Source organism: Mustela nivalis (assembly GCF_964662115.1).
Source record: "Mustela nivalis genome assembly, chromosome: 17".
In the NCBI taxonomy this organism is placed as follows: Eukaryota; Metazoa; Chordata; class Mammalia; order Carnivora; family Mustelidae; genus Mustela; species Mustela nivalis.
In genome coordinates, this window is record NC_139036.1 from 45,012,607 (window position 1) to 45,026,221 (window position 13,615).

At 58.9% G+C, this 13,615-nt stretch overlaps 2 protein-coding genes and 2 long non-coding RNA genes across 11 annotated transcripts in view; 2 read left to right on the plus strand and 2 right to left on the minus strand.

The window, feature by feature from the left end:
- The window catches only part of ARHGAP27 (Rho GTPase activating protein 27), a 31,895-nt gene extending 29,755 nt beyond the window's left edge, over positions 1-2,140 (minus strand). Inside the window, exons 1-2 of one of the 2 annotated variants that reach the window (XM_082706466.1) lie at positions 1,755-2,140; positions 646-779 (exon numbers count right to left, since the gene is read on the minus strand). The gene's annotated coding sequence lies outside the window, so the exon portion shown is untranslated. The remainder of the gene's footprint in view (positions 1-645; positions 780-1,754) is intronic. The other variant, XM_082706467.1, reaches the window with a different exon arrangement.
- Positions 2,141-2,256: 116 nt separating this feature from the next.
- Positions 2,257-4,682, plus strand: LOC309851333. 2 transcript variants are annotated; one of them, XR_014304725.1, is made up of 2 exons: positions 2,257-2,580; positions 3,219-4,682. It is a non-coding gene; the product is annotated as an uncharacterized lncRNA (long non-coding RNA). The 2 variants fall into 2 exon arrangements; XR_014304726.1 differs by having other exon boundaries at positions 3,246-4,682.
- PLEKHM1 (pleckstrin homology and RUN domain containing M1) overlaps positions 3,354-13,615 on the minus strand; it is a 46,524-nt gene continuing 36,262 nt past the window's right edge. For 3 of the 6 annotated variants that reach the window (XM_082706464.1, XM_082706465.1, XM_082706463.1), the window contains 4 exons: positions 11,643-11,836; positions 6,911-6,974; positions 6,265-6,422; positions 3,354-5,490 (listed from right to left, as the gene is read on the minus strand). In XM_082706464.1, the coding sequence (XP_082562590.1) occupies positions 5,379-5,490; positions 6,265-6,422; positions 6,911-6,974; positions 11,643-11,836 (528 nt within the window). In that variant the 3' untranslated portion in view covers positions 3,354-5,378. The other 3 variants (XM_082706461.1, XM_082706462.1, XM_082706460.1) reach the window with 1 other exon arrangement.
- LOC309851335 lies at positions 11,590-12,819 on the plus strand. The gene is made up of 2 exons (XR_014304728.1): positions 11,590-11,884; positions 12,523-12,819. It is a non-coding gene; the product is annotated as an uncharacterized lncRNA (long non-coding RNA).

The window sequence follows — 13,615 nt, forward strand, 5'->3', positions numbered from 1 at the left end:
CCGTGGACATGAACCCGGAGCCTGGCCCGCCCAGACCGGCCCGCACCGCCCGGTGTTCTCCAGCTCCCACCTCCACCTCTCGAGAGAGGGAGGCTCTGCCCCCGCGGCCTTCCCACCTGCCCTGTGATCTCCGCATTGCCCCACGAGAGTGGCCCCTAGAGATTGCACTTTGTGACAATGACTACCCACGCGGTGTCCTCCCCCGAGCTCTCCTGGAGTGAATCATGGCACCCCGACCCTCTGCGTGCCAGCTTCGCCTGGCTTTTAGTGCCCCGGGCTTGGGGGTCAGAGCCTAACTGTAAACCTGCCTGTGTCTCCCCATCAAAGAGATGAATCAGAGTCTCTTCCCTAAGGGGCTGGTCGCTCCAAGCCCTTGCACTGAACCCATCTTCTGCCCAATAAAAGTGTCCCAGGAGCAGCTGGGAGTCGGTTGCTTGCTGAGGCTGAGGAACCCAAGGAAAGGGGTCTGGCGGGAGGCTCACTGCGCTCCTTCACTACTTAGGAATAAGCTTTCCTGGAGGGGGAAAGGGGTGCACACTGGGCACTGGAGGTGTGGTGCGTGAGCTGCCTGGAGCTAGGTCAACAGACCCCTGAGAGGATACCCCTTGGTCACCTTCCCCTGGGCCCCCCCCGCGGCTCACTCACGTCGGCGGGTCAGGTCTCTGTGGGCCCATGGGCTGGACGGGCGGAGCCAGCGGATGGATGCAGGTTAGGCCCCTGCCATCTCCTTGGGCGGGGCTTCCAAGGGCTAGGCCGGGGGAGACCTCGGGGAGCAGGAGCTGGCAAGGGGAGCAAAGAGGGAGAGGGATGCTCAGGAGGGCTGCCCCCCATCCCCAACGCGGCTGTATCTGCGAGAGGCGAGTGGGAGCCTGAACGAGTGTGTCTCGGCCGGTTGGGTGGAAGCAGGGCCCAGAGCAAGTGAAGGCAGAAGGGAGAGGCGGCAGCTGGAAGGGCTGCGGCTGAAGGGGTGCTGCCGGGTGGCGAGCGGAGCCCAAGGTGGGTAGGGTCCCACCCCTGCCGCCCCTCCCGCCTCCTCCCCACCCCCGCCACGGAATTTGCTGTCCTCGAGCCTCTGCGTCCCGCGGGCGCGCTGCTCTGGGACTGCCCAACCCCGGTCGTTGTCTCTCCCTGGTTCCCATACCTAGCGAAGCCATTTGCACCCTGAATCACCCACCACCAGCCCTCTCCAGCCCGACTGCAGGCGCTACTCGCTTCGGACCCACCTCCGCCCTCCCCAGGCCCTTTCCGGGCGCAGCTTGGCGGGGCCTGGAAAAACTCGGAGCGGAGTTCCCACCGCAGGGATGCCTACCCGAGCGCAGAGTCTCGGGCTGGGTGGGGAGGGGACCCGGGTCACGGCTTCTTCCCCAACTCGGGGGGAGCGTAGAGAAGCGGAGGGATAAGGGGAGCGGGAAGATCCCTGGAACTCGGGGGCCGACCGGTCGCAAGGAGGTGCTTTGGGTCCACTGCCCGGGCGACGCGAACCATAGCGCCGTCAACGCCTGGGTCGGAGCCGGGGGCCTGCACCTGGGCCCCTCCTGTCCCGGACGCACCGCAGCCTTTCGCATCTCTGCTGCTCGCTGGGGATCCGACCCGCGCGGCCCTGCTCCCGGGTGCGCGCAGCTCCCACCCCAGCGCCGGGTGAACGGGAGCAGGCGCGCGGCGCTCCCGGGGGAGAGGACCCGCCACCTGCCGCACCGCACCCCCGCCCCGGCTCCCACCCACCCCCAACTCCCGGCCCGGCCCGGCCTTGGCACCTCGGGGTGTCCGCTCACTGGCTTCGCCTCCACTTGTCCCGGCAGGCTCGCGTGGTTTCGGCGTCCGCCGCTCCCTCCTCCACCGCCCAGCTCCCGCGCAGCCGGGTTTCCTGTTCAACAATACAGCGAGGGAGGCACCAGCGGAGAGCGCCCGGCAGAACTTCCTCCCGGGCTGAGGCAGGGCTGCGGCTGCTAGAGACAATCCCCGGTGTCCTGGCTTCCTGTCCCCTCTGGGCCGGGCCAGCGCCCTCAGAGTCAGACGCCGCCCTCCCCCTGCACCTCCTGGGATCATGGGCCACACCTGGCTGTCTCCTGGGAGGTGGAAGCAGTAGGGCCGGGATGATGGCATGTGGGGTGAAGGGGGAGTCTCCTCGCCTTCTTCTGGCCAGATCCCCCCCTCCCCACACTGTACGATTGCATCCCCCAGCTGCCCGGATCGTCCTCTGGAAGAGGGCCACCCTGCAGGCTGTCCGCAGGGTAAGCCCAGCGCAGCCTGCCCTTAGCACTTCAATTTTCTCTCCTGGAGAAGGGACAGGGGCGCCTCCTTCGCAGGATGGTTGGTCAGACTGGATGAGAATGAGTTGCACGAAACACGGTGTAGTATTATCACATTATTATTGTAAGAACACACACTCATTATTAACATTTTTATTATGAGTGTCCTCCCGTTCAGTGTTGGGTTGAAGTCTCCAAACTCCACATTTTCCTTTAGGTAGAAGCGGGGAAGGAAAAAAAGGAATGTCCACAGAGGCATCTTGCTGAGGATGGAGAAAAAAGGCAGGGAGCATCCAGGTCACGGGGCCCTGTCCCCAGACCTCAAACACAGGTACTTCGGTCTTCTCAGAGCCCACCCCCTACTGATCGTGGAGGGACTTGAGGCCCCTGAGGGAAGCTGGTGCTCAGGGGATGCGCAGAAGGGCCCCCTCCCCCCTCCCAGGGGCTGAAAGTTCTCTTCAAGAACAAGGAACTGCAAAGCCTAATGTTTCAATCCCACTTTCCTGTGAGCTGCTTCAGGGAACGAGTCTGTTTCCCTCCTCTGTCCTTGCCATGGGCAGTGGTGGCCTTCTCCTCCTGGAACTTCAGGGCAAGGGAGCAGCCAACTAAAAGCCACATGGAGCCCTGAAACCATGCACCCAGATTCTGGCCCTGCTCAAAGAGCCTTTCCTCCCTGAGCCCCCTCACTTGATTTCCCAGCGAAGTAACAGTCCGGACACATCTCATGTTCTGAGGCCAGGGGTCTGTGCTTTGACAGGCACAGGGAGGAAGTCCCTGTGGTGGGATCTCAGGGATCAGCTTCAGTTGTTACATAAGAGTGTGTGTGAGGAAACCTCCGCACCAGGGGCCTGCAATGCTATCCCTCCAAAGCCTCTATATCTGACTCCTAGTCGGGAAGGGACAGACCGAACACTGTCGCCTCTCCTCCCTGGCATGCCCATGCCTTGTGCGCAAATCCCCTGCTTGCAGATGTCTACCCCAACCACCCCTCTCCAGGCCTTCCATGCTAAAAGGCGCAGAGGGGGCCCCATCTGAGGACGACAGGATGGCCGGTGGCCTCCCCCAACCAGTGGCAGCGTCAGGATTCAGAAGCGAGACCAGAGGTGAGAAAAATCAGGTTTACTGCAAAATCATTCAAAAATCACACTGCAGCAGCTCCTTCCACACATTGCAAAGCACTGTTCAGGGCCAGCACCCCTCACTAGAAACAGTTTATTGCATAAAATGGCATTTTAAAAATAGTGTGGGCACCAATGAGGTTCACGTCAGCTTTCCATGGAGGGTGAGAGGGTAAAAGCCAACTTATCTGGAAGCATCAGCAGCTTTTCCTGGGCAGGGGGCCGTCCTAATGCTACTAGTCCCCGGGAGGTGGCTGTGGACAGGAGACAGCCTGTCCACCCAACCCCAGTGAGCCCTCCAGGGTGGCCCCCAGCCGCACCGTCTGTCGCTGGCCAGCCTCTGTCCACCTGGGGACTGGGGCACCTGCGGCTCTTCTCGGGCTGGGTTTGCGGGGGAGCATTAATGCTGGCTGTGGGGGTGCAGGACAGAGATAAGGACCCACTTTCCCATTTAGAAGGCTTTGGTGCGCTGGGCATCGGTGTACACCATCTTCCGTGACGGGGACAGAGAAGCTGTGTGGCAGCCCTCCCCTCCCCTGCTGCCCACCACCTCCTCTGTTCTATTGCACAAGTTACCCCGCTCCACAGGGCTGGGCAGGTGACTCAGCAGCCGAATCACCCCAAGGGAGAGGTGGGAGTAGATTCATCTCTTAAAAGTGACGGGCAACCTCCACCGGAGGCCCCCATCCAAGCTGAGGGCAGACAGGATGGCCAGAGCACCCCGGTGGGAGGTGGGGGGCTGTGGGTCCAGAGGAGATGGGAGAAGGCAGCAGAGAGATCGCCCCGAATCACAGGGTTTCAGTGTCATTTTGAAAACAATTCAAGGCTCCCACTCTACCCCAAGACCCCTTGAAAAGGCAATCACCCTCCTGTGACCTTTTCCAGTACTGGCAGCGCCCCTCCTGGGCCAGTCCAGCGAGGCTTTGGGAAGCCATGGCTTTGTAAACTGAGGCTGGGCCTCCTTCCACAAGGTGGCCGCTCCCATGTGTCCCCGTCCATCTCTGCAGCAGGCCTGGCACTCTTCGTGGAAGGACAGGGTGGGGGGTCACCACTGCACAGTGCGGAGCCTGGCAGTTATGATGTCCGAGGCCGGCCCTGGCCCGGGGTCACTGCCCTCTCTGGGGGAGGGGGTCCCCCTGACAGCAGGTCTCCAGCAGCCATCGGGCTGGATGTCTGCGGTAGGCAAGGGGCTGAGGGGGAGGGAAGATGACCCTGGCCTGGACCAAGGAAGGCGCAAAGTGCTGACAGTGCTGGTTCCGAGTCACTCCCTTCTCCCACCGGGACCGAGATCCCAGGCTATAGGGGAGCCAGGGGGCTCTGACCCGGAAAAAGGTGATGGGGTTTTCAGGGGAGGAGGACAGGGCAGGGTGAAGAGAGGCGAGGCGGAGGAAGAAGGCGGTCACCAGGACCAATCCCGCCAGCTCCCGGGCAGTTTGGCACGTACTTGAGCTGTGGGCAGCGAGGGCCCGGTCTGGCTGACAGGCTCAGGCCCCCTGGTGGCCTCCCCGTGGGCCAAATGGTCCCACATGTTTGCTCCACATGAGAATGCCTGGATTTCTTGGGTGACTTGTGTAGGGTCAAGAATAAAAAAATATTTTCTGTTGAAATATGAAGGGGAAAAAAAAAACCTGTCTTAAAAAACTAGACCTTTTAATCAGGAATGTGGAATCGAGAATGTGCCCAAGTCTCATGTCCACAGTGTTTGAACAGCCCTCCGGGAGGTGTCGCATCTGTGAGGCGAGCTGGGGGCCTGATTAGTGCAAAGCTCCCTTTCCCGCTTCCCCTGATGGTGTCCCCACCTCTTGGAGCAGACGGGCGGGAGAGGGACTGGGGGACATCATCGAGGGCCTCATCGGGTAGGCTCGTGCTCTGGTCACATCTGAGTCTTCCTGACAGGGGAGACAGCCATGACACCTTGAGGGGATCCAGGCTGATGCCAAACCCGGCTGGGAGGGCCGAGCTGAGCGGGGTGTCCCCGCCCGGTGGACCCGGATGGAGACAGCACGCTGGCTTAGGTGAGTGCGTTCTGCTCCTGGTACTTGCGCCTGCGGGCACAGCGCGGGCAGCCCTTCCTCACCACGGCCTCACAGCTCTGGTGGAAGACGGTCTTGCACTCACTGCACCTGGGGGACAGTAGCCAGTGTTCTGACCGGAGCCGGGGGGGAGGGGCAGTGCCACCCACAACCCAAGGCCCGTGTGCTGCCTCCCCACCTCTGAACAAAACCTTGGGGCGCCGACCCTGCGCCACGCCACAGGCACGTTCCCTTCTGCCGCACTTCCTACCGATGCTGCTGGGGACTCGTGACATGATCCTTGCCTGTGCTGAGAACATCACCCCGCCGTTTGAAAAGCGGAGCCCAGGGGCTGAATCTAGGCCATGAGACACCTACTGAAAACGAACGAATGCTCCCGCCTGCTCAGTTTTCCACTCCCACCTGGGCTGGAATGGAGGTTTGGCGGCTGAATTTTTCCATTTAGGGGCTCCTGATAATGAGTGCTAATTGGATAAGAACCACCATCAATCACTGCAGGAGGGAACCAGGTGGGGGCCCCTCCTGGGTGCCCACTTTGTGTGGCCTGTGCCCACCCTCTGGGGCAGTGGCTCATTCAGTCCCTTCTCAACCCATTTGTAGATGACAAAACTGAGGCCCCCACTCAAAGACTCAGCAAGCTACCTCTTCTCGAGGGAGACAGATAGTTTCCTTGGTCTAGGGAGGGGTCCTCGGAAGGCTCTCTCGTCCCCCAAGCTGGCCCAAAGCTGGCCGTGACTGGCCTGGGCATCAGCTGCTCTAGGCGGCCTCCCCAGCCTGCGGCTCCGTGTTCTGTGTTCCTGCCCCGCTGGGATGCCAGGGCTGGCTGTGGGCAGGGGTGGGCAGCTGGCCGTGTGTCCCGCATACCTGACCGTGGTGTCAAACTCGAAGGGAAAGATGATGTCGTGGTGGTGGCAGATCTGGCAGATGAAGCCACGCTGGGTGCACAGGTCGCAGTGGTAGACGTGCTGGGAGGCGAATCCGATGAGGGCGTTGAGGAAGCCTGTGTACACCCCATCTGCGATCTGTGGAGGGCAAGTGAGGGCTGCCAGGCCTTTCAGGCAGCTATGCTGAGTGAGGCCGAGGCCGTCTGGAAAACGTAGTCTGCGGCCCCTCCTGACACTCTACCTGAAGGACTCCTACCCCCAAAGAAGTCTCTCCCTGCTTGGGCAAGAAAGGCTCCCTGGATCAGGCCGAACGAGGCTGTCCAGTTCCCCGATGCAGAGGTCACTGGGGATGACCGTGTTGGCAGACGAGACCCAAATCCACAGTGCCCTCCCTCGAGGAAAGGAATGTCCCCGGCTCTCACCCGTGGGACCTGCCCTCCCGCTGGGGATGAGCCCCGCAGCAGGGAAGGGGCTGGCACTCGGTCACTGCCTGGGAAGCACATGACAGTGAGACACGCAGTCTGAGGGGCTGAGAAGCTGCAGCCCCCCTCTTGCGTCCCCATTTCTGATTTCTCCAGGAATGAGGTCCCTCCACAGAAGTGTGGGGGTCGAGGAGGCATTCTCACCTGCTGGAGGTCAGCGACACTGTACTTGTGGGGCGACTCCAAGAGGTAATTCCTGTGGTTGAGCCTTCAAACAAAACATAAGGGGCTCCTTAGGTTTTCCACGATCTGGGACAACCTCTGTTTGCTTTCATTCCTTCAGCTGCTACCCGGGTATGAACGCCTGGTGGGGCGGTCCCTAAGAGCCAGCTGAGCCGCCTGGGGTGGGGACCTGCTCTTCCAGGTGGCCTGGGGCAAATGACTCAGCCTCTCTGTACCCCAAGCTTCCTCACCTGAGAAATGGAGCTGTTCTGAGGATTAAATAATTTATCTAAAGCATTTGGCACAGAGCCCAGCACACGGTAAACAATGAATCATTACCACCTGTAGCTGACAACACTGTACTGTGCACTTGAAATTTGCTGAGAGGGTAGAGCTCAAACGCTCTCATCAAAAGTCTGTATGTAAGAAGTGAGGGCTGGAATGGATGTGTGAACGAAGCAGAGGGAGGAGCCCTTTCATGGTGTACAAACGTGCATCAACTCATCATGCTATCCACTGTAAGTTCCTCACAATTTGGTCAGTTACACCTCAACAAAGCTGAAAAAAATTGCGAAAAAATTTAAAGGTATAAAAAATAAAGCATCTACAAAAAAATTAACCAACGAGGAGGACGATGACCAAAGCTAACATCTGTACCAGGAACTGGGCTCAGAGCTTAAGCCACTGACTCATTCTGCCACCCCTTAAGGTCTGTACACTTATAGTCCCCTAGTGAGTGGCAGAGCGGAAGTCTGAATGCAGGAGTCTGGCTCTGGAGCCCGCACCCTTACCCACCCAGTGAATGCCCAGAGGTGTTAGCTGTTGTCATTACTGCCACCATCACATACCAAGGACAGGGCTTGGGGACAGAAATACATAGCATGTGGCCTCTGCTCTCCTGTCGCCCCTGGGCTAGCTGGGGGACAGTCACGCATCTGGTTTCGGTGCTATGCGAGAGGCACAGAGATGGCCCAAGTTTGGCACATCCCATTTCACTGAGGGGTGGGGCACCGGGGAGACAAAGGCCGAGGGCGACTCTGACTCTACGCTCCACCTCAGCAAGGCAGACATTCAAGGGGTTCTGTCCTGAGGGATGGAGAGGAAACACCTGCAGAAATTCCCCCCGGGACGACATCTGGCTGGGCCGGCTGGTGTGGGTACTGGGGCTGGGGAGAAGGCTCCAAGCCTAAGGAGGCCCCGGGGCATCCAACAGGGGCTCGGCCACGCTCCACCCCACGGCCTCAGTTGTGGTCTGTGGAAACCCCGTCTGGGGCAGAGAGGACCAGCCCCACCAAGTAGCCCGGCAGGCCACAGTGCCACGATGGGTGAGGACACTGACGAGTGGCTGCTCAGCTCACCATGCTGGTTTCCCCAGTAAACTTCCAGCTTTCTGGGAACAGGAAGCCGCCATTTATCACCAGGAAAACACAGGGGGCGGGGGGCACACAGGCTGTCCCTGAGCTGGCAGGAAGGGTGGGGCTGATCTGGATGGAGAGCCATCTCTGTCATCTGCCCTCTGCCCCCACAGTCATGGGGGGCGGAGCGGCCAGGCCCAAGACCCTCCCTGCGAGCCACTGTCCTCTGGGCCCGTCACGCATTCAGTGAGGGTTTGCAGGTGCTTTCCTCACGGCACTCCAAGATGGAAGGGACAAGAGCATGGGCTCTGGGGCGAGATGCTTCTCATCCTGCCATCAGGAGAGAAATCCACACCCCAGGGCCGCTCCAGGACTCTGTTCTCTCCCCCACAGTCCTGAGACCCCTCTCTGTCCTCTTCTGTGTGAAGATGACTGCCCAGATGAAGGAGCCGAGGAGTGTAAGGCATTCTGGAAGACATTGGAAGACAGAGGCAAGCCTGCCCCTTCACCCCTGCAGCCAGTGATGGGGCGGGAAACGGCGCAGGCAGGGCTACTACGTCTGGGTTCCAGACCCAGGCTGTGTGACTCCTTTGAACTCAGGTCCCTCCTCTGACCACCCCTCCAGGGCGTTTCTAGAATGGCTCCTTTCCAGGGATCGAGAGGGTGCTCTGGGGCTTCTCTGGCCCCTGGAGACATGTCCAGGCCTGTCTGAGGATCCCCTTTCCCTCAGAGGGCCCAGCAGAGGGCTGCCACTAGCAACGGCGAACTCCTCCCTGACTTCACCGCTCACACTCAAGGCCTGTCCCTCCTTCTCAACCATTCTGGTCCTCAGCCTCCATTCTGGCCGACTCAGGCCAGGCCTCCTCATGTCCCTAATTACTAAACCAGCCCTGGTGCCCCACTCCTGCCCAACTGGGCTTTTCACTTTCGTGCTTTCTTCTCTCTTTGTGTATCTTATGTTTAAGTAATCTCTATACACAATGTGGGACTCAAACTCACAACACTAAGTTCAAGAGTTGCAATGCTCTACTGACTAAGCCAGGAGGGCACCCCCAAATTAGTCTTTTTTAAACCCTGGAGAATGTTGAGTCCTGGGCTCAAAACTTTGCAAAGCGCTCCCTGCTGCTGGCAGGATAAACCCCTTTAGTGTGGCACTTAGGACCTTTGAGGTCTGGCGTCCACCCTCACGACCCAGCTGCATGGAACCCCTCAAGGGTCCTGGTGAACCACACTCCCGTCCCCTTCCACAGGACGGATCCCCTTGAGCCAGGAAGGCTGGGGCCTCCCTTCTTCCTTCTCCTCGTTCTTTTGCAAAATCCCAGTTCACTATGTGCATGGGTAAGGACAGAATTTTAGAAGCAAGTTCTAACAGTACTGATAGTGGCGGGGAGGGGTGATCGGAACTTTCTGCCTGATTCTTTTATGCTGTCTGAATACTGATTATCTCTATAAAAAAGAAACACTTTTTTTTTTCTTCTAAAGAAGATAAGAAAATGCTGCAAACCCTCTGCTCAGACACCATCTCCTCTAGGAGCTTTCTTGGCCCTCCGGCCCTGACAAGGCTGGGTTGGGTGCTTTTCCTCATGCACAAATCATGCTGACCCAGGGCCATCGTGTCTTTCTCCAGACTCTGAGCCCCTCATGGGGCCCTCACCACAACTCTGGAAGGCTGCATGAGCACAGAGATGACTGGCCCATTTGGTAGACAAGAAAGCTGAGGCTCAGACAAGTGAACCGACCTCTCTGAGTCACACAGCAAGTCTGAGGCCGGGCAGAGGCTGCTCCCGAGCTTTTCCACTTGCCCCATGATGCTTTCAAAATGCGATGTCTCCTGGCCTCGCCTTGCTCTCTCAAAGGCTGGTAGGCTGCATAGCAGGTTTCCAGCGCAGCTACCCAAGGATGGGAATTAGCAGGATCAGGGAGAAAGAGGCAGGGTTGCCCCAAAGGTCAGCCCGGACAGGTCAGCAAGGTCAAAGACCGACTGGTCAGAGCAGGCCAGGGCCAGGAAAGTGAGGCCAGCATCCAGGACCCACCCTGCAGGCACCGAGTCAGCTCAGGTCCGCAGGCGATCCCTCTGACTGGAGAGTGACGACAACGAGATCTCACCACCCTGGTCGGGGTGCTGGAGGGAGACTCTCTGGAGCCCTGAGTCCTAGAATCTCAGAAAGGAGGGCAGTGAGGGGAGACCCAGGGGCCTAGTGATTGACCATTGCAGGCAAGACCTCCCCAGGAAGCAGCCTGCTAGGGTCCCTCATGGTGGCCGCCCAACTAGGGCCCAGCTGGCTGCTCTGGGAGCCTGCCTCTCCCCCATGTCTGAGAGAGCTCCCTGCAGCCCCCTCCTGAGGGTCCTGGGGGGCCTGTATTGGGCACTGCCCGGGCCCCACGCAGCCATGGCCCGGGGAGCACAAGCCAGGAGCCTACAACTGCAGCCGAGCAGAGGGCTGGCTTCTGTGCCAGTCCTGTGTAGAGGAGCAGCTAGGGGCAGGGGTGAATGTGGAGGGGTTGCTGAGCTGCTCCAAGTCCCCAAACACCCAGCCACGAAGCCCCACTGGACAGAAGGCACCTGCTCCTCCACCTGGGGTCTGCCCTCCTGAGGGCCTGAGGAGAGCCCAGCGGACTGTGCCAGGAGGCGTTTATGAGGGACCCAGACAGACCCTAAGTCCATGCTGCAGCACAGCATCCCCTCTGACCCTGAGGAGGCCCCCAGGCTCCAGGGGCTAAGAAGCTTCTCAAAGGGCACCCTGAGGGTCTCACCCTAATCTTGCCCTCTTCTGAAGATTTTGGGAGGGATGCTGTGCTGGACAGCAGCAAAGCAGGCAGGGGCGGGGGAGGGGGGGACTGGGGAGGGAGAGGCCAGGGCAACAACAATGGCCCTTGCCTCCCAGCCTCCTCATACTTCCCCCTTCCCTCCCGGCACCTCCCACCCAAGTTCTCTCTGCTCTTTTTATCAAGGGAGACTTCGTTCATGGCCTGTGCACAGTCCCCATTCCATCTGGATCACTCTCTCCTGAGTCTCTTCTCCTTGCTAAACTCCTACTCATTCATCATTCAGCCTCACCTTGTCAATTCCTCCCGGAAGTCTTCCCGGCTCTGCCCTCCTCCAATCCTCTTAACCTGCCCGCAAACCTGGGCTCTCAGAATGTTCTCAGTAAATATTTGTTGAATGAAACGAATACATGAACAAATAAAAGCCGCTCTCAAAGCATGTGGTTGTTTCCCCAACCTAGTGGGAAGCTGGTTTCTGCCCAGCCCTGGCCTCCCTCCCGAGAGGCGCGGGCGCCGGCTGCGGCTGAGTGTGTGTCGTGTGTATTGGCGGGCCGGTGTGTGTCGGAGGGCCGGTGTGTGTCCAGGCTGCTTACCTCTTGCTTAGCTCCTTCAGGGCCCCGCTTCGGCACAGGCCCAGGTAATCCCCCAGCAGCTTCAGCTGCTCCCGGCAGCTCCGGACGAGGCGCATCTGCTCCACGTGCTCGTACAGCGAGGCGTTCACCAGCTGCAGGTTGATGAGGGGCTGGGCCCGGATCTGCGTCAGGAACCGCAGGGCCTGCCGGCAGATCTGCAGCGCCGCCCGAGGACAGCAGGGACGGGACAGCAAGGCCGTCTGGTGAGCGCCTCTGGGACAGGCACGGTCTCACCGACCCACTCATCGCCCACCCTACTCCAAGGGCACCGTCTCCATTCTACAGATGAGGGAACTGAGGCCCAGGGGGGAAGTGACCTGGCCTAGGTTCACCACTCATAAAAGTCAATGTGGGAACCCAGTAACCTAAGGCCCAAACCCAGCCCCTCTCCCCCTGGGCCCACAGACCCTTCCTACTCTTTCCTGTCTTCCCAGCCCCCATTTTCCTGCCTAGGAAACAGGCACTCCCCCAGGGCTGCCTCAGGAACCAGGTGACTGAGTCAGGCTCCAGCCACAGGAAGCCAGAGATCAGACACAGCTTAACGATGTTTCCCGAGCTCCCCAGCTCTTGCCAGCAGCGCCAACCAGGTCCCCCCGAGGCCCTGTGTGGAGATGAGGCGTCAGTCCCGGCCTCTCCCAGCTCACAGAACGGTGTAACTCCTCCCTCAGCCCTGACCCTCACGCCAAAGCCACTTACTGAGCACCTACTATGTGCCAGACAGTGGGCTGTGGGTCTCAGCCACATCCTTTCCTCATGCTTATGACAAGCTAATGGGGAAGGTGTCATCATCTCCATTTTTAAAAAATATTTTTTATTTATTTTCATCATCCCCATTTTATAGATAAAGAAACTGAGGCTTCCAGGAGCCGAAGTGGCTTATCTAATCTACCTGCAGAAAGTGGAGCCCAGGCCTAAACTGAGCATGGTCTCTGCACACTTGGCGGCCTCACTAACAAGAAGACCCACCCGGCCTCAGGGTCCTCCTCACTGTGACAAGGCTGGAGGAGCTGAGACGTTCTCCCAGATCAGCTACTGTGCGGTGGTTAGGAGTCAGGCTTTCAGGTCAGAACTGAATTTGAATCCTGGCTCTACCACTTCCTAGCAGTGTCATCTTCTAACATTAAACCTCTGTGACTTAGTTTCATTGTCTGTAAAATGAGGAAATCAAAAGTACCTCCCTTATGGGATTATTTTGAGTTGAGATAAAAAACGTAGGAATGTTTTCTATGTAAACATTTCTACGATAAAAAACGCAGGAATGTTTGAGTTGAGATAAAAAATGTAGGCATCTCCTTAGGAATGGGAGATGCCTTCTGACTCCGAGTGCCTGTGTGGCCCCATGGTCCCCTGAAGCATGGGGGACATAACAGAGCCCTCAGGAGATGGTCACACTGGAGGGTTAGGAGCCTCTGGCCTCCTGTCATCCAGCTCCACCACCATCTCTTGCCTCCCCCACAATGGACAGCTCCTTTTCCCATGTCCCAGAGCCCTGAAGTACCAGCCTCCCGGCCGGTGGGCAACCAGGTAGCAAAGACCTGGGGATTCTCCTCCGACAGCTCCTCTCTATCCCTGGCCCAGCCCTTCCCATCACTCAGCTTCAGGCCTTGGGCGAGGCTCAGATGAAATCACACACTGGAATGTGTGCTGAGAGCTGCCAAGCACCGCAGAATGACTGGCAGGAGTTTCCTGCTCCCCCGGGACTGTTTCTGGCCTGTGCGCTCGCAGGAGACAAGGCTTCAAGAAAGAAGCCCCAGTCCCGGGATGACATCCTGCCAAGTGCCAGCTAGCCCTTCCCTAAGTGGATCAGCCAGAGGCAACAGTGAACAAGGAGGCCCGTAACCCATGAGCCAGCCACTTTCTATTTCGAATGTTCCTGTCTTTTCCCAGGCCAGGGATCTTTGAGAGTGAGAGCTGGATATTTCCTGATGTCAGAT